The 25,910-nt window shown below is 45.0% G+C and overlaps 1 protein-coding gene across 8 annotated transcripts in view; it reads right to left on the bottom strand.

The window, feature by feature from the left end:
* Nucleotides 1–25,910, bottom strand: part of myrf (myelin regulatory factor) — a 172,445-nt gene that overhangs the window by 43,779 nt on the left and 102,756 nt on the right. For 4 of the 8 annotated variants that reach the window (XM_078415233.1, XM_078415232.1, XM_078415238.1 and 1 more), the window contains 8 exons: nucleotides 22,348–22,618; nucleotides 20,701–20,801; nucleotides 18,047–18,170; nucleotides 7,810–8,005; nucleotides 6,843–6,919; nucleotides 5,043–5,153; nucleotides 3,828–3,918; nucleotides 1,498–1,509 (listed from right to left, as the gene is read on the bottom strand). In XM_078415233.1, coding sequence (XP_078271359.1) covers nucleotides 1,498–1,509; nucleotides 3,828–3,918; nucleotides 5,043–5,153; nucleotides 6,843–6,919; nucleotides 7,810–8,005; nucleotides 18,047–18,170; nucleotides 20,701–20,801; nucleotides 22,348–22,618 — 983 coding nt within the window. The remainder of the gene's footprint in view (nucleotides 1–1,497; nucleotides 1,510–3,827; nucleotides 3,919–5,042; nucleotides 5,154–6,842; nucleotides 6,920–7,809; nucleotides 8,006–18,046; nucleotides 18,171–20,700; nucleotides 20,802–22,347; nucleotides 22,619–25,910) is intronic. The other 4 variants (XM_078415234.1, XM_078415235.1, XM_078415236.1 and 1 more) reach the window with 4 other exon arrangements.

Genomic DNA, 25,910 nt, shown 5'->3' with positions numbered 1-25,910 from the left:
TTAAAATTTATTAGAAATTTAATTAAACTTTATATTTCTGCTGTGAATAAAGGAAAACAATTGGCTGGAAATGTGCACTCTTTGATTCTGAAAGGCAAGTGACAACTTTAATGTTAACTCATCCCAAACTGAAGTGATACTTCTACTTGGCATTACCAGATTTACACACAATATTAGATGCCAGGGTGATGTGAGATTATATGAAGCATTTATATTTTTATATATAAAAAAAAAAAATTTTGGAAACACAAAGCGCTGTAGTAACTCAGTAGGTCAGGCAGCATCTGCGGAGGGCGTGAACAGGTGACGTTTCGGGTCGGATCCCTTCTTAAGATTAATTGTTGCAGGAGGGAGAAAGCTGGAAAGAAGTGGAGGTGGGACAAGGCCGGGCAAGTGATAGGTGGATACAGGGAAGTGAGGGGGTGTTGGATTGGCGGATGGGTGGCCAAAAACGATTGATGAAAAGGAGATGATAGGGTGTAAGATAAGGAGAGAAGAGGAGTGAGATGTGAAGCACGAGGAAGGGATAAGGGATATAGTTGGAAGGGGACGGTGGGGGGGTGGGGGGGGGGAAGGGGACGGTGGGGGGGTGGGGGGGGGGAAGGGAGACGTGGGGGGGTGGGGGGGGGAAGGGAGACGGTGGGGGGGTGGGGGGGGGAAGGGAGACGGTGGGGGGGTGGGGGGGTGGGGGGGGGAAGGGAGACGGGGGGAGGGTGGGGGGGGGAAGGGAGACGGTGGGGGGGTGGGGGGGGGAAGGGGACGGTGGGGGGGTGGGGGGGGGAAGGGGACGGTGGGGGGGTGGGGGGGGGGAAGGGGACGGTGGGGGGGTGGGGGGGTGGGGGGGGGGAAGGGAGACGAGATAGTGGGAGAAATAGACGATTACCAAGGTGTGGCACAAGGAACAGAAGGGGAGAAATAAGAGGGGTTGTTAATTAAAATTAGAGAATTCAATGTTCGTACTGTTAGGTTGCACACTAGCCAAGGGGTATATGAAGTGCTGTTGTTCCTCCAGTTTGTGTGTGGCCTTACTATAGTTTTTTATCTTCAAGAAAATATGTAAGCATTATGCGACCAAGATGGAGGGGTGGTCATGTTAGCCCTGAGGTTGCTTAGCAACGTTGAACAAAATGCCTTCAGTACAATGTTCACCGATACAGTGGAGCCAGTTTATTATCATTCCTCTATAGTCCATGACATTCATTTCTCTAGGACATTACACCAATAGTGTTACAGAATCATTGAACAGATCATTTTTGTTTTCATCTGTTCGGAAAGCCTCCTTGGGGCAAAGCACACTATTGTCCAATAAATCTATTCAGCCGTCCTCTGACATTCCCCGTGGAAATTTGCCTGCTCTTCGTACCTGTTGAGCAAGATTTTTGTCCCTGAGTTCTTAAACTTACCTCCTTCCTGTACAGTTCTCTTTAGTTACTGATAATAAAGGGCTCCACTGTACCTAGGCTCTGAAATAGTCTCCTAAGCATTAAAATGTCTCACCTGAGCCGTGTTCTGTGAATGAAGAATAGAGGAATCAGAGACAGCCAGAGACATTAGTGAACAGTCTCTACACACAGTCAATAATAGCCTCAGACCAGAAACGGCTACAACTGTACTTTCTACCAAATGTCAATAGGCCCATTCATTGCTGTATTAATTACATTACAGGAATGAAACACTTATTAAACACATTCATAAATTCATAAGTTATTGGAGCAGAATTAGGTCATTCAGCCCATTGAATCTACTCCAGCATTCAATCATGGCTGATCTATCTTTGCCTCTCAACCCCACTCTCCTGCCATATCCCCATAACTCCTGACACCCGTACTAATCAAGAATCTATCAATCTCTGACTTAAAAATATCCATTGATCATTAATACTGAACCATCCTATCACCACCTAGAGAGCAGTCCTGAATTACCATCTACTTCATTGGACGCAGACTACCTTCGATCGGACTTTATCTTGCACTAGACGTTTATCCTGTAGCTATACACTGTGGACGGCTTGGTTGTAATCGTGTGTTGTCTCTCCGCTGACTGGGTAGTACGCAACAAAAAAGCTTTTCACTGTACCTCAGTACACGTGACAATAAATTAAACTAAACATTAATAACAGGTAGTAATAATGCAATATTACTACCAACCCCTTGCTAGTAACCAACTGGAACAGTTAATCATTACTTGTTGGTAATTCCCCCTGTTAGAGTCATAGAGTCATACAGCATGGAAACATGCCCTTCAGCCCAACTTGCCCATGCTGGCCAAGATGCCCCATCTACACTGGTCCCACCTTGGCCCATAGCCGCAATGTTCTTGCAATCAACTAATATGCAATGAATCCTCTAAGAAAATGGCCGGGTGTGGAAATCAGAGAGCATTGACTTCTGGAATTGACAGTCCCTTAGACCATGTCCTGAGTCACAAAAATAGAGAGTCGGATGAACTGCCAGCGTTGGTAATACCCTGGAATCAGCAGAAAGAGGCAACTATCTCGCACCTTTGCATCGCTCTCTCTGTAAGCTCAAAGGAATTTCTTTACAAAGTGATGATGGCCCACTAATTCCTATTAATCTCAATGCATGCATCCCCAATACCTGTACAACTTGCTGGTAAAATCCTTCACTCGAATAAACATGCTCAGGTGAGGCAAACATTAATTCAAACCTATTCGCAGGTTATTGAGTAACAGCTTCAGAAATTAGTGATAATAAGGCACAAGCAGGGAGTTGCTTATGATTTTGCTTATTGCTTATTTGCATATTGCTTATTGCGAATGGCCCAATTCTGTTCTGTCTTAAGACCATAAGACGTAGGAACAGAATTAGGCCATTCGGCCCATCGAGACTGCTCTGCCATTCGAGCAAGGCCAATCTTTTTTTTCCCCTCTCAACCCCATTCTCCTGCCTTCCCCCCGTAACCTTTAATGCTCTCACTAGCCAAGAACGTATCAATCTCCGCTTTAACCTCACACACACCTCGATCCGTGACCATATCACCCCCGTCCTTTATAAACTCCACTGGCTCCCCATCCCCCAGAGAATCCAGTACAAAATCCTCCTCATAACCTACAAAGCCCTCCATAACCTGGCCCCATCCTACCTGACCGACCTCCTCCACAGGCACACTCCCACCTGCACCCTCCGCTCTGCCGCTGCCAATCTCCTATCCCCCCACATCCGGACTAAACTCAGATCCTGGGGGGACAGGGCTTTCTCCATCGCTGCTCCCACCCTATGGAACTCACTACCCCAAACCGTTAGAGACTCCCCCACACTCACCACATTCAAAACATCGCTGAAATCTCACCTGTTCAGTACTGCCTTCAACCACTGAAGGTCACCTCACCTACTGTCTCCTTTCTCTGTTCATTTATTTATTTACTTATTTATCTATTTATTAATTTCCCTATGTTCTCAAAATCTCTGTAAAGCGTCTTTGAGTATATGAAAAGCGCTATATAAATAAAATGTATTATTATTATTATTATTATTAAAAACTCCCAATGACTTGGTCTGTTGCAATTCCACAGATTCACCATCCTCTGGCTAAAGAAATGTTCCTCATTTCCTATCTAAAGGTACATCCTTTTATTCTGAGGATGTGCCCTCTGGTCCTAGACTATCCCACTACTGGGAACATCCTCTCCACATCCACTCATTCACCCTATCACAAAATACGTAGGGAAACAGTGACAATATAAGATATTTGATGCTACAAAGACAGCTATGGTTTTAGGACCATTTGACATGCCAAAATTCAATAAAGTTAACGGCCCAAGATCAGATTAAACTTCCCATAGATGCACAAGTCAGAATTAGTCTTACCCGGACAATAATTCTTTCAGAGATTTGAGCAGCCACAAGGTGATTCTGATTCTGGGTCTGAACTTGAAGAGTGACCACCAGCATGAAGTACCTGTGAGGAAAAGGGGAGATCTCAGGGAGAGGGATAGGATTGAGAGGGAAAGTAGAGTGGCAGAGGCATTGACAGATCGGATTGGTCACAAGATAAAGTGGAGATGTGAAGAGATATATTTAGAAATGAAGAGGTGGAGGGAAGTGCAATGAGCCAAAGAAGAGAGAGAGAGAGAAAACGTGATGCAAAAAAAGAGATAATTGTAGATAAAGGGGAAGAGGAAAAGACCAAAAAAACAACAACAAAAAAACAAATGTACAACACGAAAAAGATAGACGCAAAATGCTGGAGGAACTCAGCAGGTCAGGCAACATCTCTGGAAAAAGAATAGATGGTGTTTCGGGTCGGAACCCTTCGTCAGTTTGGGGGAGTCCAGAACCAGGGGTCACAGCTTAAGGATAAGGGGGAAATCTTTTAGGACCGAGATGAGAAAACATTTCTTCACACAGAGAGTGGTGAGTCGGTGGAATTCTCTGCCACAGAAGGTAGTTGAGGCCAGTTCATTGGCTATATTTAAGAGGGAGTTAGATGTGGCCCTTATGGCTAAAGGGATCAGGGGGTATGGAGAGAAGGCAAGTACAGGTTACTGAGCTGGATGATCAGCCATGATCATATTGAATGGCGGTGGAGGTTCGAAGGGCCGAATGGCCTACTCCTGCACCTATTTTCTATGTTTCTATAGAAGGGTTCAGATCTGAAATGTCACCTTTTTCTCCAGAGATGCTGCCTGACCCACTTAGACAGCTCACTCCAGCATTCTGTGTCCATCTTCGGTATAAACCAGCATCTACAGTTCCTTCCTACACACTCAATGTTCAAACTATTGATTTGTAAGCTACCCAAGCGGAATATGAAGTACTGTTCCTCCAGTTTGTGTGCAGCCTCACTCTGGCAATGAAGGAGGCCCAGGACAGAAGGGTCGGTATGGGAATGGGAAGGGGAGTCAAAATGGTTAGCAACTGGGAGATCCAATATGTACAGGAATCCAGATGCTGTTTTCTTGGTAGAATAGTGATACATTGAGCGATAATCCAAAAACCTGAGTCAGAACTAAATGGGACCAGTAAAAGAGCAGCCGCCATTTTCTTTTTCATAGTACTATAGGGGCCATTAATAATTCATACCTTTGGTCAGGATTGGGTTTCCCCTTCTTTCTCATGTTGTTCGCTGTTGTTTCACTGAAATGTAACCTTCCAACAGTGACTTTCGTGACCTGATCAGAAGGGATATTAATTCTGTTGGAACCAAAGACATTTATCAACATCCTCAATCAAAGAAAATCCTCCAGTACTTATTACACTATATTCTCACCTTCTTACAAACCCAGTCTCTCATTCAGTATTTTACAATATCTATAGTTATATTTGATTGTAATTGTAATGGTAATTAATTTATTAGCCAAGTATGTAAAAACATACAAAGAATTTGATTTGCCATACAGTCATACCAAAAGAGCAACAAGGCACAGAACTACATAAAAAATTAACATAAACATCCACCACAGCGCACTGTGATGGAAGGCAATAACGTATTATTTTCTCCCTCTTTTTCTCCCATGGTCGGGGCAGTCGAACCATCCGTAGTCGGGGCGATCGAAGCTCCCGCAGCCGGCGATCGAAGATCCTGCGGTTGGAGCTCCCAAAGTCGATCCCCAGCAAACGGACCGCCAGCTCCACGATGTTAGGCCCCAGTGCGGACGGAGATACGATACAGAACAAGTCGCATCTCCATCGAGGAAAGAGATATCTATATTTATCCCACAATCTCAATTTTTTTTAATATCCTTTAGTCATAGAGTCATACATCGTGCAAACAGGCTCTTCCGCCCAACTTGCCCATGTCGACCAACATGCCCCATCTACAGTAGTCCCACCTGCCCATGACTGGCCTATAACTCTCTAAACCTATCCTATCCTGATCAGGTGTTTAATCGTTAAGGTTTCCACTGTAAATTGTACTTTCCAAGCAAAATGACTGAATAAACAATGGACATGGAGTATGGATTAGCGGAGAGTGCCCAAATATCTTGTCAAGAAGTAGATTTTGCAAAGGGTAGACGGAAGTGCAGGGTTGAAGGGATTTAGAGAGGGACCGCATCCATCATAATCAAGGACAGGTCTCACGCTGATCACTCCCTCTTCTGCACTCTCCCATCAGACAAGACGTACAGAAGTTTGAAAACACACACATAGAGTCATAGAGCATGGAAACAGGCCCTTCGGCCCAATTTTCCCATGCCGACCAAAATGCCCCATCTACGCTGGTCCCAGCTGCCCGTGCTTGGCCCACCTATCCTGCCCATGTATCTATCCAAATGTCTCTTAAACTTTATGATAGATCCTGCCTCAACTACCTCCCCCGGCAGCTCGTTCCATAAACATATTACCATCTGTGTAAAATAGTTACCCCTCAGGTTCCTATTATATCTTATCCCCCTTCACCTTAAACCTATGTCCTCCGTTTCTTGATTCTTTAGTATCGCTGAACCTTTTTAATGCACCTCATTATTATTCCTGTCTTTATACAACTCTATAAGATCGCCCCTCATCCTCCTGCGCTCCGAGGAGTAAAGTCCTGTCCTGCCTGACCTCTCCCGGTACCTCAGGGCCTCGTCTATCCTCTTGGTTCTGTTGACTGGGCCATGCTGACATCCTGACGTACGTTTAAGAGCGACTAGCGAGTGCTCGGGGGCTCTATATGGAGTTTGTACGTTCTCCCTGTGACCGCATGTGTTTTCCCCCAGTACTCCCACATCCCAAAGACCTGCAGGTTTGTGGGTTAATTGGCTTCTGTAAATTGTTCAAGGTTGTACGGGGTGATTACTGGTCGGTGCAGATCTGGTGAACCAAAGGGCCTGTTTCCATACTATATCTCGAAACCAAACTAAACTAAACACACAGTATACCTATGTACGATGTACTTACGTGACGGGATTGAAGGGTCGCTTGCTGCGGTCTGACTGTGACTGCTCAATGTTGATGCTCTGGTTTATTGTCTCCAACTATCAAGCAACAAATATCAAAGGATCAGTAAAACACGGCACATTCCCCGCTAGTTTTCAATTTCTCTGTTCTGCAAATTGTCTCAATTCTGCTCACGCTGTCTCGAAAAAGCAGCTAACATGAGCAAAGACGTGTCCCACTCCAGTCATTCCATATTCTCCCTCCTCCTGTCTGGCAGAAGGTACAGAAGCTTGAAAGCGCACGCCACCAGACTCTGGAACAGCCTCCTCCACTGTGTTATCAGGCTTGTTAATGGTCCTTGCATAAGCTAGAGTGTTGTTTAATTCACTGCTACCCATTGAGGTATTTGACTTTGTCCATAAAACAAATGCACTACTATGCACTACATTGCTGTGAATTATATTCTGCACTCTGTACCTTCCCCTTTGTTCTACCTATTGTATTTGAGTTTGAACTGATTGTATCTCTGTACGGTATATCTGATATGTTTGGATAGCATACAAAGCAATGCTTTTCACTCACAAATGTGACAAAACTAAACCTAAACCTAAACTCACTAAGCTCTTTATTGATAAAAAAGAGCCAATCCAGCCTCATCCCATTCTCAGCCCAACAAGTTAGAACTTTTTTGAACTCATAAAGTTGGCTTTCTTGACTTGATTTTGGGAAGCAAGTTTCTAGTAGGGCAGCACAGTAGTGCAGCTGGCAAAGCTGCTGCCTCAAAGCACCAGATACCTGGGTTCAAACTTGACCTCGGTTGCTGTCTATGTGGAGATTACCCATTCTCCCTGTGACCGTGTGATTTTCTTCCCACATCCCAAAGAAGTGTTGGATTGTAGATTTGTGCGTAGAAGCAAATACATATCAGCTAACTTTGCTGCCACACGTTGGCAAATGAGAGAAGATGCATCCATTAAATACCACCCACCTTCACTCCGTGCAATTTTAAGAAGAAGAAATCGATTGGTTTGAGTCCCTCAGATGTCTTCACATATTTGGGGTCACCCATCATGCCGACGTACACCGTGACCTGGAAGTGGTTCTTCTTCTGGCAAACAAAGGCATCGTCAGGGACAGAGAAGTTAAAGCCTTTGTCAGCGTCCACTCTGTAGCTCGGATTGGGTCTGTAAAAGGAAGGAGAACATTCAGGAGAAACACTGCTGTCAGGTATTTAATCTTTAAGGATTTCTACTGTAAAATGTATTTTCCAAGCAAAAGCGCTGAATAAAAAATGAACAATTACTCCGGAGTACTGTGAAAAGCTTTTGTTGCGTGCTAACCAGTCAGCGGAAAGACAATGCATGATTACAATCGAGCCATCCACAGTGTACAGATACAGGATAAAGGGAATAAAGTTTAACGCAACATAAAGTCCAGTAAAGACTGATCAAAGATAGTCCAAGGGTCTCTAATGAGGTAGATAGTAGCTCAGGACTGCTCTCTACTTGTTGGTAGGATGGTTCAGTTGACCATTGGGTATGTCTTATTCAAAACATCAGGAGTGGAAATCGATACAGGGCAAAGAAGACTGGGGGGGTTTGGCAAACAAGACAGAATTGGAGCTTTAAGCTCAAGCTGGTCGAGCTGCTGTGTAGAAAGGAACTGCAGGAACTGCAGATGCTGGTTTATACTGAAGATGGACACAAAGTGCTGGAGTAAGTCAGTGGGTCAGGCAGCATCGCTGGAGAAAAGGATGGGTGACGTCAGGACCCTTCTTCAGTTCTTACTAGCACCATCATTCTTGTCTCTTTCTCTTGTAGTAGTATTCAGCCCAGAATCTTGAAGGAGATGACTGAAGAAGGATCCCGGCCTGAAACGTTATCCATCTTTTTTCTCCAAAGATGCTGCCTGATCTGTTGCGTTACTCCAGCACATTGTGTGTATCATCTGGTGGAGCTGCTGCCACCTCGTGTATGATACTTGTCTTTTGTTTATTCTGGGTGGTGGTGGGGGCAGATACAATAGTAGCATTTAAGAGGTTTTTAGATTGGCACATGGATATGCAGGGAATGGAGATATATGGATCACATGAAGGCAGAGGGGATTAGTTTAAACTGACATCATGTTCGACACGGACATTGTGAGTAACTCTCTCTTAGATCATGTCTCTCAACAACTTAGCAGCACAGTGGCGTAGTGGTAGAGTTGCTGCCTTACAGCGCCAGCGACCCGGGTTCGATTCTGACTGTGGGTGCTGTCCGTATGGAGTTTGTACGTTTTCCCCGTGACAGCATGGGGTTTTTCCCGGGTGCTCCAGTTTCCTCCCACACTCCAAAGACGTGCAGGTTTGTACATTCATTGGCTTCGGTAAAGATTGCAAGGATAGTGTAGCTAATGTATAGGGTGATCACTGGTCACTGGACTCAGTGGGCCAAAGGGACTGCTTTCGCACTGTGTTTCAAAACTAAACTAAACTAAACTTGAGGCACAGTGTGAATCACTAAGTGAGTTCTTATTTCAGTTTAAACAAAAATCCACAAGTTTCGACAACATAAAGCTGAACTGCAAAACTAGCTTTACAGACAGGCGTCAGGTTGAAGAGTATCCCACTGCATGAAAGAGTGTGGAAGAAAAGGCATCATTATTTTTGGTTTCTTACTCGCACCACTCATTCTTGCCTCTTTTTCTTTTAGTCGTATATCCAACACAGCCCAGAATCTTGGTGGTGTATCTGTGCCCTTTAAAGGTCCTACCCTTTATTTAGCATTCTCCGTTAAAAATCTTTGATACCAAAAAGCATTGAAAGCAAAGCGCAAATAGTGCTGGATTTACCACAGGAGTGCATGCCAACTTTGAAAGAGGTGGAGTGTTGACCTTTGTAAACCAGCTTGATATTTCTGAGTCAAAGTGAATAAGTAGTCAGGATCTAGTTTCCTTTCTCTTGTTGAACATGAGGATCTTATGTCCGAGATGAGCTTTGTAGATCACCACGGCTCAGCCTTTAAGTAAAGATTGCAGTATAAAGATATCCAGTTTTACTGGCAGATGTTTTACACTTCAAAAGCAGTTTGAGGGTGACATTCAGTGATATATGGGTTACAGAAAATTGTAAAGGCTTTCAGATTGCCCCTGCACAGTCCCACAATAAACAGCTGCAAACTGACGCCATAGTGTCTTTTACGTCATCCAAGGTACCATTGTGGTATTCTTCACTGATGTTAGTGCTTGAATATAACCTCAAATCCCAGGAACATTAATTTCTGTTGACGTGGTCCAAGATCGGCACAATGGCGCTGCTGCTAGAGTTGCTGGCAGAGCTGCTGGTAGAGCTGCTGGTAGAGCTGCTGGCAGAGCTGCTGGCAGAGATGCTGGCAGAGCTGCTGGTAGAGCTGCTGGTAGAGCTGCTGCCTTGCAGTGCCAGAGACCCGGGTTCGATCCTGGTCTTGGGTGTTGTCTGTGTATGGAGTTTGCACGTTCTCCCTGTGACTGCGCGGATTTCCTACAGGTGCTCCAGTTTCCTCCCACATCCCAAAAACATGTAGGTTTGTAGGTTAATTGGCCTCTGTAAATTGCCACTAGTGTGTAGGGAGTGGATGAGAATGGGAAAACACAGAACTAGTATGAACGGGTGATCGATGGTCAGCATTGACACGGTGACCATTTCCACATTTAATTTCTAAACTATCTAGTCATTTTGCGTTTGAAAAATGGCCCTGACCTGAAACGTCACCTAGCCATTTCCCCCAGAAATGCTGCCCAACCCACTGAGTTACTCCTGCACCTTGTCTCTATCTTTGGTATAAACCGGCATCTGCAGTTCCTTCTTATTACAGTGTCATTTTACAAAATTGACATTTAAAAATGTCATCACTTTCAGTGTAGGGTCCTCAAATAGTCATGGACAGCAAATAGTCATGGACAGCAGATAGACACACAAAGCTGGAGTAACACAGTGGGTCAGACAGCATCTCTGGAGAAAAGGAATAGGTGACGTTTGGACAGTACCCTAATGCAGCCAATTATTAAAAAGCAATCTAAATGTACATTCAATTCATTACTGACCAGCCTAATGAGTGTGTAAACCCATTTCACAGTAGGTGTGGATCAAAGACAAGTGTTGTACAAGGGGCAACACACAGGTTTGAATAATAGCTTGGAATTTAATGCTGAGATTTTGAGGGTCCTCTCAGTGGCAGGTGGGTGAGGGGCTAGGGAGAGAGGTGGGGGGAGGTTGCTTAACTCAGAAGAATGGGGCAAAAGAGTGAAGGGGCAAAGGATGTGTAGGAAAGAAAACTGCAGATGTTGGTTTAAATCAAAATGCTGGAGTAACTCAGCAGGTCAGGCAGCATCTCTGGAGAGAAGGAATGGGTGACATTTCGGGTCGGGACCCTTCTTCAGACTGGGGCAAAGGATGGTCAGTTTAGTAATAACCCACAGATATTTGGCAGCCCTGCTGAAAGTGCTAGTGCACCCGCGGAAATGCAAGGAATGTCATTGAGGCAGGGTCGTGAGCAGTTGCTAGGAAACCAAATTCAATATTCCGCACATTAGGCAAGAAATCCCAACTCCGACGGGAATGTTTTAACTCACATTTAAACACATGTCAGCTGCAGACAGCTCTGAGCATGTGCTTTGTGTCAGTTAGTGGAAGATAAGATTCCATTCCAAAAAAAGACAGCCAAGTCATCAAACAGGGGGCCACACTCAACTCTGACACACGCCCAGGAATTCACGTTCACCCACATCTCATCCCGGATCCTCTCCGTTCACTCTGAGAATCCCCCTGAGGATACCTATTGCTCATTTCTCTTCCTCTTACACCAACTTGATTGAATACTGATTGCAACTTTCAACCATTCAGTTAAGAATCTTCTCAAAATTCAACGGCCTGAGCACGATTAGATTATTTTGAGTTGATGTTGCAGTTAGGGAGCACAGTGGCGCAGCTGGTAGCGCCGCTGCCTCACAGCGCCCGGGCCCCGGGTTCGATCCTGACTTCGGGTGCTGTCTGTGTGGAGTTTGCACGTTCTACCTGTAACCATGTTGGTTTCCTCCATGTTTCCCCCCACATCCCAAAGATGTGCGGGTTCATAGGTGTGGACTCAGAGGGCTGACAGGCCCGTTCTCTAAACTTCACTACATCAATTGTCCAGGTCAGTCAAATTCAATTGGTTCTACATTTAATCAATCAGTCATAAGTTCCTAAGTGATAGGAGCAGAATTAGGCCATTCAGCCCATCAAGTCTACTTTGCCATTCAATCATAGCTGATCTATCTCTACCTCCTAACCTCATTCTCCTGCCTTCTCCCAATAACCTCCGAATCAAGAATCTATCTATCTCGGCCTTAAAAATATCCATTGACGGCCTCCACAGCCTTCTGTGGCAATGAATTCCACAGATTCAAAACCCTCTGACTGAAGAATTTCATCCTCATCTTCCAAAAAGAAAGTCCTTTAATTCTGACGCTATGGTCCTAGACTCTCCCACTAACGGAAACATCCTCTCCACATCCAGTCTATCTAAGCCTTTCACTATTCGGTACGTTCCAAACGGCAACCCCCTCATCTTTCAAAACTCCAGCCAGTAGAGGCCCAGTGTCATCAAATGCTCATCATATGATAACCCACTCATAGTCACAGCATCTTTGGCAATGGCTTCCCTTCCCACTCCCCACACATTACCTCAGAAGGATCGCAATGATCTGTCTCTGACAGTCATCTTCCACCCCTGCATTCTGTCCATAGACCACGTGGTGACATGCGGGTCATTTTTCACATGTACACTGATGTTACCTAATTTTGCTGATGTGTGGATCCTAAGAGGTGCAAGTTTGTAAGTTAATTTGCCTCTGTAAATTGCCCCCTAGTGTAGGTTTAGGTTTGTTATTGTCACGTGTTTTGCATGATATCTAAACAGGTTTGGATCAGGATCAGGTTTGGATCAGTCTCGACCCAAAACGTCACCTATCCATGTTCTCCAGAAATGCTGCCTGACCCGCTGAGTTACTCCAGCACTTTGTCTTTTAATTCAACATCATCTTTATTGCCTGTTAGTGCAGATACCACAGCTGATTTAAAGGAACTTAATGATAATAACTATTCTTTCACTCCTGTCCTCAATTTTTTAATCTTTATTTCTCTTTCCCCAACTCTTTTTTCTTCCTTTTATCTCTCCCTATCTATTCTCTTCCTTTCATACTTCCTCCCCCTATTCTGTCTCCTACTTTCCTCTCTCAATTTCTCTGTCTTTCTTCCTCAGTATGTGAATTCCTCAGTCTTAGATCCCAGCAGGGTGATGACTGACTGCCCTTGCCGGAGAGGTGGCTTTGTCTCCACACAGCTGCCCCTTGTTGCTCTTGAAGACATTTATTAAAATGCATTACGCTTGGTGCTCCGAGCTGCTGCATGTGGGTTAACACCCGCCTCCCACTTCACTGCAACCACTCGGCGAAAGATAAAGTCTGACAGAATCCCAACAGAGAAATAATTTGTCACCAGCGTTCTGATGTAGACACGAGCACCAGAGCATGGAAAATGCTTGGATCAGTTCACTTACTCATTTTTATCGCACTCACTGTAACCATGCGAGAGCTAACATGAAAACATACCTAAGTCATATAAAGCGAGAATAGAGGGAACTGCATTCATAAGATCATGACATAACAAGGTGTAGGAGCAGAATTAGCCCATTTGTCCCATTGGGTCTGCTCCGCCATTCAATCATGGCTGATCTATCTTTCTCTCACAACCCCATTCTCCTGCCTTCTCGGATGCGGATGGTTATAATGCACCCAATCCCTCCCCCCACCTCCCACAACATCTTGAGAAGATGTTGCTGCTTCCTTTATGAAAGGCTTGATGTTAACATCCTCCCACAGTGAAGCTTAAAGGGCCTGTCCCACTTAGGCGATTTTTTAGGCGACTGCCGGCGACTGTCAAAGTCGTAGCAGATCGCCGAAATTTTCTTTTACCCGACGACAATGACCACGACAATGCCGAGTGAGGTTGAGATTACACCGTCTACGGAAACATCGCGAAATTCCCACCCTGTCAATGCTTCTCCGGCGTCCTAATTTTCACTGAAATCACTGACAAGTCGGTAAGTATTTGAACATTTTGAACTATAACATCTTGTATGGGTTATTTATAAACCAAGCTTCACGGTAACAAGGCATAAACTGGATTGACTTCCAGTTTACTAATGGCAGTATTAAGAAATTTAATTTTAAAAGTGGTTAAATGGATTTTTGTGAAAAGTGTGTGGGCATTCTTTGAAAATGTACGGGAGATGCATATCTGGTTTCTGGGTTGCATATCCTGGGTTGGGAGCCTACTCTAAATGTGATTGCTGATGGCCATAAACATCGCAAAAATTCCCACGCTTACCTGACCGTCAAACTGTCACCTCCAATCTACCTGTCAAATGTCCTGACGGTAAATAAATTGGTTAAACACGTATTTTATGGTATCTTGAAATGACTTTACTTATTTTAATATTATGTGCTTCTAAATGCATCTAAGAGAAACTAGCAAACCTAGGGACAGCATGCGACAGCGCCCGCAATCAGCCATGATACCTGGCGACAAGCTAGCTGTCGCCGAGAAATTTCACTCCGGATGATATCTCAGCGACGCGCTGAGATCCACTATGATCCACTACGCTGAGATCCACTTCTTGGAAGTCTCCTCACGATCATGCCCGCGACACCCCGGCAAACTGTTGGCGACAGCCTAGTCGCCGGCAGTCGCCTTAAAATTGCCTAAGTGGGACAGGCCCTCAAGAGTCCCTGAGTTTTACCCCAATAACAACAAAGGAATTATTTTATATATCTGTCAGTTTATTAATTGCCTTGAAAAGTTTTTAAAAAGTGGATAGGAGGAAATATAAATTATCTGATTTGTTCAATTTGAAACTATCCCAAGAGCTCACCCATGGAGTCATAGAAAGTCATGAGTCATATTAAATCTTTCCCCCCCTCACCTTAAACCTATGTCCTCTGGTTCCCCTACTATGAGCAAAAGACTGTGTATTTACCTGATCTATTCCTCTCAAATAGGTAGTAGTGGCTTCAAGTGCAATTGTTTAGTTTAGTTCAGTTTAATTTAGATTAGAGATACAGCGTGGAAACAGGCCCTTCGGCCCACTGAGTCCGCACCGATCAGCAATCCCCGAACACTAACACTATCCTACACACCAGGGACAATTTACAATTTTACCAAGCCAACTGATTGACAAACTTGAACGTCTTTGGAGTGTGGGAGGAAACTAGAGCTCCCGAAGAAAACCCACGCAGGTCACGGGAAGAACATACAAACTCCGTTCACACAAGCACCTGTAGTCAGGGTCAAACCCGGGTCTCCAGCGCTGTAAGCCAGCAACTCTACCGCTGTGCCACCCTGCCACCCTCTCCGTAAACTTATTTGGATTTTCGATCTTTTCAAAAAAGAGCTAGAATATCATTTCTTCACAGATGTTGGAGCTGGATGTGACATGTAGAAGCAACGTCAAAGCAGTTTATGGAGCTGCATTGTTTTTGAGGAACAGAATAAGCTCTGCCTAAACACTTTTTATACAACCTGATAGAGCAATCACTCCAATTAATGTTATCTTTCAGAAGCAATGAGAAGTGCCAGAATTAGGTTGCTTGCAGAATTTTTACAACTGTTTGTTGTGAGACCGGGCATTCAGCATGGGTTTGATTCTGCACCACCTCCTCCCCCTTCCCCCACCTTCCTTGTCCCCCAGCTAATCCTTAGGAATTTAAGGAGTTCAGGGTGAAGCCACTCCTTGTGCTCTGCTCACTGCCAATTCCATTCCAACCCTTAAAGCATCTGCAGTTTACTTTCAGCGAACTTCCTAGCTTAATCGGATCATGTTGCTTTTTTGATTATATTAAGTGATTGTGGAACATATTACCTTATTTTCCGTTCATTGTCAGCTTCAAGGCTACCAGATTACACAGAGTTCAGGATGAGAGGAGCATTGCGCTCCATTTGTACACCTCGGATAGGTGATGTTTCGGGTTGAGACCCTTCTTTTGAAGAGTCTGAGGAAGGGTCTGAAGAAGGGTCCCATGTTCTCCAGGGATGCTGCCTGACTCACTGAATTACTGCAGCACTTTTCATATTTTTCAGCACTTTGTGCCTTTTGTATTAAACCAACATCTGCAGTTCCTTTTTTACACCAATCTCTCAAATACTCTTCGGTACATAGAATGGTACAGCTGTGGCGGTGCCCGGGGGCTAGGCCACTCCCTGGGTCATTCCCCTCGGCACTGAGTGGACAGGGGGGGTTAGGTCACTCCCTGGGTCATTCCCCTGGGAACAGACTGGTCTGGGGCTACGGGGTTTGCTGGAAGGGGCTTGAGTTTACTCGTGCAGGCGACCGAAGTGGGTGAATGTTCAGATACTGCATTAAAGTTATTGTTCATTCTTACCTGGAGTCTGGCCTGATTCCTGTCGCGTCCAGACCCACTACACAGCACAAGAACAGGCCCTTCAGCCCACCATGTCCATGCCAAACATGATGCCAGGTTAAACTAATCTCCTCTGCCCGCACATGGTCAACAATCCTCCATTCCCTGCATATCCATGTGCCTGTCTAAAAGCTTCTTAATTGCCAAACAAAGATCCTGTGTGAGATTTTCTTCCATTCCCCATACCAGGAGTTCTGCAGCTTCTCATGGTTGCAATTCTAATCCAATGCCAAAGAAACAAAGAACTGCCGATGCTGGTCAATGCAGAAAAGGACACAAAGTGCTGGAGTAACTCAGGACAAGTCAGGCAGCATCTCTGAAGGACATGGAATGGTGATGTTTCGGGTCAGGGCTCTTCTTCAGACTGAGTGTCTGAGGAGAAAAAAGCTGTAAAATGGCCTCTCCCCTTTTACAGCATCCCCCCCCCACCGCTACAATGTCTGAAGAAGTGTCCCAACCTGAATCGTCACCTATCCATGTTCTCCAGTGGTGCTGCCTGACATGTTGAGTTACTCAAGCATTACAGCAGATGCCACTACTAGCATCTGCAGTACCGTGTGTCTGACAAAATATCGTACTTGATATTTAATTCACACTTGTTTTCTTATACAGAGGCGGCAATATTTGGCGATGATGGGCGGCCGAGGGTGGGCTATGAGAGTGCGAAGGTCAGCGGGCGACAGGCCACCGAGAATGATGAGGGACCTGGTGGGGGGAGGGGAGAAGGGGGGAACGCCGAGAACGACAAGGGGCCTGGCGGGGGGAGGGGAGGAGGGGGGGGGGAATGCCGAGAGCAATGAGGGACCTGGCGGGGGGCGGGGACGAGGGGGGGAATGCCGAGAACGACGAGGGACCTGGCGGGGGGAGGGGCGTCGAGAACGAACAGGGACCATCGGGACCACAAGGAATACTTTGGTAACTTTATCGCCGCCCTACATGTGGCGACACTTTGCATGCTTGTGTACTGTATGCAAAACAAAGAATTTCACTGTGCCTAGGTGCATGTGACAATAAAGTATCAATCATTTATTCATTCATTCATTAAACGTTGTATTGGTGCGTCAATGTTCTGGGCTCCCCCACTGTAATACGATTATGGTACAATTACAAATGACAGCAGGCTGCACTGTGGACAGGTGGTCTAAGACGGTGTATTTAAGCTGCCATCTCTGCGGGGATGACAGTTTGAAACCCGCCACTGCCAAGACTTGAACTTCCGCTTGGTCTTTTTAAGAAGCTAGATAGACCAACTCTGGGCATTTAAAAGATACCAGGACAGGTACATGGATGGGAAAGATATGGAAGGATATGGGCCAAATGTGGGCAATTGGAACTAGTTTAGATGGGACATACTGGTCAGCAAGGACGAGTGGAACCAAGGGGGCTTTTCAGGTGCTGTCTGACTTAGGGGCGGCATAGTGGCGCAGCAATAGATCTGCTGCCTTACAGCACCAAAGACCCAGGTTCGATCCTGACTATGGGTGCTGTCTGTAGGGAGCTTGTACACTCTCCCTGTGACTATTCCATGAGTATTCCCTAGGTGATCCGGTTTCCTCCCCCACTCCAAAGACGTACAGGTTTGTAAGTCAATTGCCTTTGGTAAAATTGTAAACTGTCCCCAGTGTGTAGGATAGTGTTAGTGCAAGGGGGGATCGCTGGTCGGCGCGGACATGGTGGGCCGAAAGGACTGTTTCTAACATCAAAAGTCTATAGACTCTATGACAAATCCGACACTGGTCAATACTCACAAGTCTTTGCAATTGGCGTCACACAGAGCGCTCCATTTGTTCTGCTGGTGTGGCTGCCATTTTATGGATTGGTAGTTGGGGTCCAGATAGGAATCATTTAAGCTGTCGTTGTCTTGCATCAACCCTGAAAGCCAAGGGGGAGATAAGGGATGGGTATCAAACAAAGCCGGGATGAAAATGGTCTCTCAAGCATAGGGCATCACAGTGGCACATCCTGAAGACGTGCGGGTTTGTAGGTTCATCGGCCCTCTGTAAATTGCCCCTAGGGTGTGGGGAATGGATGAGAAAGTGGGATAATAAAACTAATGTGAATGGGTGGACGATGGTCAGTGTGGACCAAGTGGGCACAACCCATGATGGGTTACAATTTTTACCAAAGCCAATTAACCTATGGAGTAAGCCTACGGAGTATGGGAGGAAAATGGAGCACCCGGAGAAAACCCAGGCAGTCACAGAAAGAACGCAAAACTCCTTACTGACAGCACCCGTAGTCAGGATCGAACCTGGGTCTCTGGCGCTGTAAGGCGCCAGAGACCCACCATGCCGTTCCATGATGTTAGCCCCAATTTTATGATCCATACAGTTTTTAAAAGTCAGCGGAAACCATTTTGGCATTGTACCTGTGCAAATTTTGTTTTCGAACAGTCCCATCTTTCCCTGTGTCCTCTCCAGGAAATAATACTATGTTAAATATTCAAATATTTATCCAATACCCTTTTGAATGCCACTAGTTAACCTGCATCCACCACACTTTCAGGCAATGGGTTTACACCGATCACCAGTTAAAAATGATCTTCCATCATATCACTCTGTATCTTCTGACAGTCAATTTAAATGTGTGTCTTCTGGTTCCTGCCCCTGCCCATAATGGGAACAGTTTATTTCTACTTCTTCTGTATAAGGCTGTCAAGATTTTCAGCACGTTTTTCAAATCTCTCCTCAATATTTTTGACTATAACGAAAAAAACGTCAGACTTTTTAATTTATGTTTGTAAATGAAACTTGAAAGTAGGCAAAATAGGCTTGTCTTGACCCACCACCAGACTCTTGAACAGCTTCTTCCCCTCAGTTATCAGGCTTCTGAACAGTCCTTCCATAATCTAGGGTACTGTCCAATTCACCTCTACCCCATTGCGGACATTGGACTTTGTCTCTGGAACTGATGCGCTACAATGCTGAGAACTATATTCTGCACTTTGTATCTTCCCCATTGCTCTACCTACTGTACTTGAGTTTCAAACAAGCAAGAGCTGCCAAGGAATCCAATTGTCAGCAAGGATAACATTGTCGAGGGTGGTACGGTGACCTAGCGGTTGAGTTGCTCCCTCACATCGCCAGAGACCCAGGTTTGATCACGACTAGGCGTACTGTTTGCATGGAGTATGTACGTTCTCCCTGTGACCGTATGTGTTTTCTCTGGGTGCTCCAATTTCAGGTACAGGTTTGTAGGTTAATTGGCTTCAGTAAAAATTGTACATTTTAAATTGTAAAGTTTGTAGGAAGATGCTAGTGTATGGGATTGCTGGTCAGTACGGAATCAGTGGGCCGAAGGCCCTTTTTCTGTGCTGTATCTCTAAAGGCTGAAGTCTAAAATCTAAAGATAAGCCTGTTCCAATCTTCAGGAAAAAGCCTGATCCAATCTACATCCAACATCCAAACACCTGTGCCTTGTCACAGGGATGACTAGATGAGATGGAACAAGTTTTCTGACACTTCCCAACCATGGGGAAGTGAAGCAGAACAGTGAGGGACAATTTGTAATCTTACCCCAAGATCAACTAACTTTGCACAGTCTGAACCTACGACTGCTCGGCTGAAATAAAAACAGAAAATGCTGGTCAGGTCAGCAGGTCAGGCAGCCTCTGTGGAGAGAGAAAAACAGTTAATGTTTCAGGTCAAAGATCATCTGTCTGAGCCAGGGAAGAGAGAAAACAAGTTTGTTTTAAGTTTAGTTTCATTTCGTTTAGAAGTACAGCGTGGAAACAGGCTCTTGGCCCACCGAGTCTGCAATGATCAGTGATCCTCGCACACTAACACTATCCTACACATTAGGAACATTTTACAATTTTACCGAAGCCAATTAAACTACAAACCTGTATGTCTTTTGTGTGTTGGAGAAAACCGGAGCACCTGGAGAAAACCCACACAGGTCACGGAGAGAACGCACAAACTCTGTACAGACAGCACCCGTTATCAGGATCGAACCTGGGTCTCTGGCGCTGTAAGGCAATAACTCTACCACTGCGCCACCGTGCCACCCCAAGTTGAAGAGAAAGTGGGGACAGATGGTTAGAAAATAGGCACAAGAAACTGCAGATGCTGGTCTACAAAAAATGGCACAAAGTGCTAGAGTAACTCAGTGGATCAGGCAGCATCTCTGGAGAACATGGATAGGTGATGTTTCAGGTTGGGATCCTTCTTCAGGCTGATTGTGGTAGTGAGTGGTTGGGGAGGGGGGTAATCTGGAAGAGGGGAGGACAAAGCCCAGAGAGTGAAAGGTGGTTATGTGGTGAGCGGATCACAGAAGAATATATGTGTCAGTGGAAAATCAACATCTCTCCTGAGCTATCCTGAAGAGAGAAACAGTCGGACGACTATCACTAGAAAGAGCATTTAAGTTGTCAGAAGAAATGAAATCAAAGGTGCATTCGTACCTGGCTCCTGTTTTATTATCCCATTCAACATCTGAGCGTTTAAAGTATTTGGCGGCGAGTCCGAATGTTTCCTCTTCTTGGCTGCATGCACAGGGATGCCCCTGCAACGAGATGAGGCTTTACAGAGGGCAGACTACAGCAGGGCTGGGGGTGAGTGAAGGGCATCCTAAAGACAATCTTCATTCACACCTTCTTATCTGAACATCCTTCCTTATAAATTCAGCTTGGGAATCATTCAAAACAAATTGGACACAGACGGGGTGGGTTTGTAATCAGTTGGGACAAAGACACGAACAGAGCATTCACATCCTGGGTGCTTGTATCACAAACACACTCACATTCACTCATGAACTCTCTCTCACACTCACTCACACATTCACCCACTCCGTCAGTCATTGTCTCACTCACATACGCTGACGTGCATTCACACACTCATTTAGTCATTCATTCACTCACACACTTACACACTCACCCATTCACTGCCACATACACTCATTCACTCACACTCACTTACACACACATACACTCACTCACTCATATTAGCAATGAATCCAGAATTCAATCAAGAATGACTATTCTTACACTACAATCATTGCACTCTTGTACTTAGGTATGAGTGTGCTTGTGATTAGTAAGATTTTATTGAATTGTGTGCAAAACAAAGAGTTTGACTATATGATTCCGTGACAATAAGGTCCCACTGAACATTAACATTAACAAGTGTGAAAACTTGTGGTTAAAGAGCAGAATGTTTCACAGATGAGAGGACTGTGTGAGAAAGGTCTGGTGTGTTGCGAATTCATATAAACAGATTAAATCGTGCATTAAGACGTATGCACAGACACAGACACCAACACACACCCCCTATACCGACATACACACCCTATACTGACACACCCCCCCATATACCGACACACACCCCCATATACTGACACACACCCCCATATACTGACACACACCCCCTAGACCGACACACACCCCCATATACTGACACACACCCCCATATACTGACACACACCCCCTAGACCGACACACACCCCCATATACTGACACACACCCCCATATACCAACACACCCCCATATACCAACACACCCCCATATACCAACACACCTCCATATACCAATACACCCCCATATACCAACACACCCGCCATAGACTGACACACACCCATTCACCCACTAATACATGTACACACCCTACACACAGACATATGCACATAAACACATGCACACACAAACTTGTACACACACATACAGACCCATATCCACACACATGCCCATGCACGCACACACACCCACACATATACGCACATAGACACCCATATCCACACACACACACCCACACCGACACACATATATACACATGCGCCCACACTCACACACTCATATACACATGCGCACACACACAACCATATCCATACACAACGCCCACGCACGTGCACACACACCCATACCCAGTCATACATGTCGACACACACACACACCCACGCATATACACACACGCCCATGCATGTACACACACGCACACCCATACCTAAACACACACACACACACACACACACACACACACACACACACACACACACACACACACACACACACACACACACACACACACACAGTGAGATGAATGTTTCTGCATCTTACTCTGAACCGTGGTGCTGTAGTAGCTGGTGAAGCATCTGGGACTGCTGGGCCTGATGGAGCTCATTTGGTGACATTCCCGCCACTGGATACTGGGTCATCATGGGCTCGGGCTTCATGTACATGTCCCGTGGCATGGTGGGGTAGTGGGGGTTGGGCAGTGGGTGGGGGTGTGGTGGCTGCAGGTGGGTGGTGGCAGGATGGTCCAGGCGAGATGGAGGAGCCATGTGACACAGGTGCTCGGGTGTCATAGTGCGGAGAAGGTGGGACTCTGCTGGAAGACATAAACACGTTTTCAAGCATTGCGGACTGGGAGAGTCGGGCAGTTTCCCTTCATACTTTGTGTCATTCCACAAGCATTACTCCCTTCCCTGCCACATTTTGCCCTGCCTCTCCTCTCTCCCAGATTTCCCCCCACAATCAGTCTGAGGAAGGATCCTGACCCGAAACATCACCTATCCATGTTCTCCAGAGTTGCTGCCTGACCCACTGAGTTTGTGTCCTTTTATGAAATGGTGGCACAGTGGTAGAGTTGCTGCCTTACAGCGCCAGAGACTCAGGTTCGATCCTGACTATGGGTGCTGTCTGTACAAGTTTATACGTTCTCTGGGTTTTCTTCGGGGGTTCCGGTTTCCTCCCACATGCCAAAGACGTACAGGTTTATAAGGTTAATTGGTTTCTGTAAATTGTCCCTAGTGTGTAGGATAGAACTAGTTGTACGGGGATCGCTGGTCGGCATGGACTCGGTGGGCCGAGGGACCAGTTTCCACGTTGTATCTCTAAACAAAACTAAACTATGTTATTTGTTTCATCTCCCTTGCATCAGGTTTCCCTTCAGTTCTGACACTTGAGGGAAAACAATCTAAGTATATCCAATCTCTCCTTGCAGCTAATGCCCTCTAATCCAAGCAGCATTCTGGGAGATAGTTAGGCCTTGCACACTTCAAGGCCTTCCAATTTGAAAGCCCATAGGAATGTGTTGAAGTCAGGTGTATCACATCCCAAGCTCTGCTGAAATTCAACAATTAAAAATGAACCATCCTCAAACATTTTTAATGATCTAAAGTTTAAAACAAATGGAAAGTTAAAACACATTTAATTAATTAACACTTAAAATCAACTTAATGCATACAAATTAACACAATGTAAATGAATGAGGGACTTGACAGAAGTATATAAGTATATAAAATTATAAAATATATATATTTTTTTTAACTGAGATGTTTAATCAGAGCAACAAAAATCGTTTTCACTGTACCTTGGTACACGTGACAATAATAAACTAAATGCAAAACACTAAACACTAAGATTGGTGTACTTTTTATTAACAAATGATACAAAGACAAAACACATCACTTTCTAGAACATAGAACATAATCAGTACAGCACACGAACAGGCATTTCACTCCACCATGTCCATGTCGAACTTATGTCAAGGTAAACTAATCTTCTCTGCCTGCTTGTGATCCAGATCCCTCCATCCCTGCATATGCATCAGCCTATCTAAAAGCCTCTTAAATGTCACTGTTGTGTCTACCTTCACCACCGCTGGTATCTTTGATGCATATTGACAAGAAAAATCATGCACTGCTTATATACTTAACAATCCAAAATATTTCTTTAGATCCTCTTTAATAATGATTATAATCTTAAAGAAGGGGCTGTAAAAGCCGAGTTGTGGATGTGGAGTGTCGGACATGGAGGTCCCTGCTCAGTCCACATTCAGTTTATATCTGGGCTGCAGCACTACTTGGTTTCAGGGTCCCTGGAAGATGGAGGAAAGGAAATATCACGGAGAAAATTGAGTCCGGAACATTGGAGATATCAAAGGTGGCTAAAACTTTAAATAGCCCATTAATCTGTTACCAAACGACATCAGGTGAAAAGTAGACACAATGTGCTGGAGCAACTCAGCAGGTCAGGCAGCAGCTCTGGAGAACATGGATAGGAGATGTTTCGGGTCTAGACCCTTCTTCAGACTCGACCAACCTGAAACGTCACCTCACCATATTCTCCATTGATGCTGCCTGCCCTGCTGAGTTACTCCAGCACTTTGTGCCTTTTTCTTGCAGTTCCTTGCATCCAGGTGAAAAGTAGATACTGATGGAGAACAGGAGAACACTTGGTGGGGATCCCTCTTTTCAAATCCCAATCTTATCACAGCTTTGAGAAATAAAAAACGTTACAAAGATCAGGTACTACAAATGAAATTCCGCAGGATTAAACATTTCAGAGAAGGATGTATTTTTGGAATCATGCTTGATTGGAAGTTAAATTAAAATATCTTTATGTGTCCCACCAAAATGGAGGAAGATTTGCATGCATTGAGAGAGAGCTGGAGGACTTGTGTGGATGTAGCTAAGAAGTTTGCAGTATCTCAGCTTTTACTGTGTTTGTTCTGGCTTTCTGCCAATCTAATGGAGGGAGCTTTTTTCTGACATTGGTGCACTGTTTCTTATCATTCTGAATAATTCTTGCACTCACATAAAAAAACAGTTTGCGAAACAAACAGTCATTATCAATTGCTTCTCTAATATGGATAACAAAATCTTTATCAAAAAGAAAGATCAACAAAAGAAATGGAGGGAATTATTTCAGATTCCCAAAACCTCTCAGACATTTTACATTGATTATCTGACTCTCTGTGTGAATTCTGTACATTACGGTGAGGGATATTTCTGTTGAAATTGGGAACCCAGTGACAGTCTCAAGCACTCCCAAGGGTAGAGGGTATATGGAACGAGCTGTCAGTGGAGGTAGTTGAGGCAGGTACCATAACAAATATTAAAAGACATTTGGACAGGTACATGGATAGGAAAGCTTTTGATGGGTATGGCCCAAATGTGGGCAGGTTGGATCATTGCAGATGGGGCATCTTGGTTGGCATGAGCAAGTTGGCTGATGGGCCTGTTTTCATGCTGTATGGCTCTATGAGTCTAACTCATCAATAAAGCCGTGCACAAGTTCTGATGTATAACAGCCTACGTCTTGGGGCTTGGGCCCGAATGTTCAAACTCTGACTCCAAATAAACCCACCCTTGCCCTTGCACTTGCAACCTAGTCATTCTTTGGACCTGCTTAAACTCCGCACAGTTGGTGAATTCAAAGGAAAATGCTAGGAGTGTTTTAACCTCCTGTACGGAGTTTGTACATTCTCCCTGTGACCGTGTGGGTTTTCTCCAGATGCTCCGATTTCCTCCCATATTCCAAAGACATGCAGACGTTGATGAAGACCAAGGTACAAACTGCACTGTTCTCGGGAGTAATCAACCTTTTTGTTTTCATGACCTCCAGATACGTCGCACGGAGACTCAAGGGGTGTGAGGATATGGTGGAGTGCGAAACATGAACTCATGGTCCTATTAATCTTCCTCTGTTATAAATTGCAGTACTTCATTTTAACATTTAATATTGTTTAGACTTTAGAGATACAGTGCAGAAAAAGGCCCTCCAGCCCACCGAGCCCGTGCCGACAAGTGATCACCCCGTACACTAGCACTATCCCCACACTGGAGACAATTTACAATTTACAGAACTCAACCAACTCTTTCCTCGTGCTGACATTA

Source organism: Rhinoraja longicauda, chromosome 18, assembly GCF_053455715.1.
Source record: "Rhinoraja longicauda isolate Sanriku21f chromosome 18, sRhiLon1.1, whole genome shotgun sequence".
NCBI classification, from domain to species: Eukaryota; Metazoa; Chordata; class Chondrichthyes; order Rajiformes; family Arhynchobatidae; genus Rhinoraja; species Rhinoraja longicauda.
This window is presented reverse-complemented; position numbering and strand designations above follow the sequence as displayed.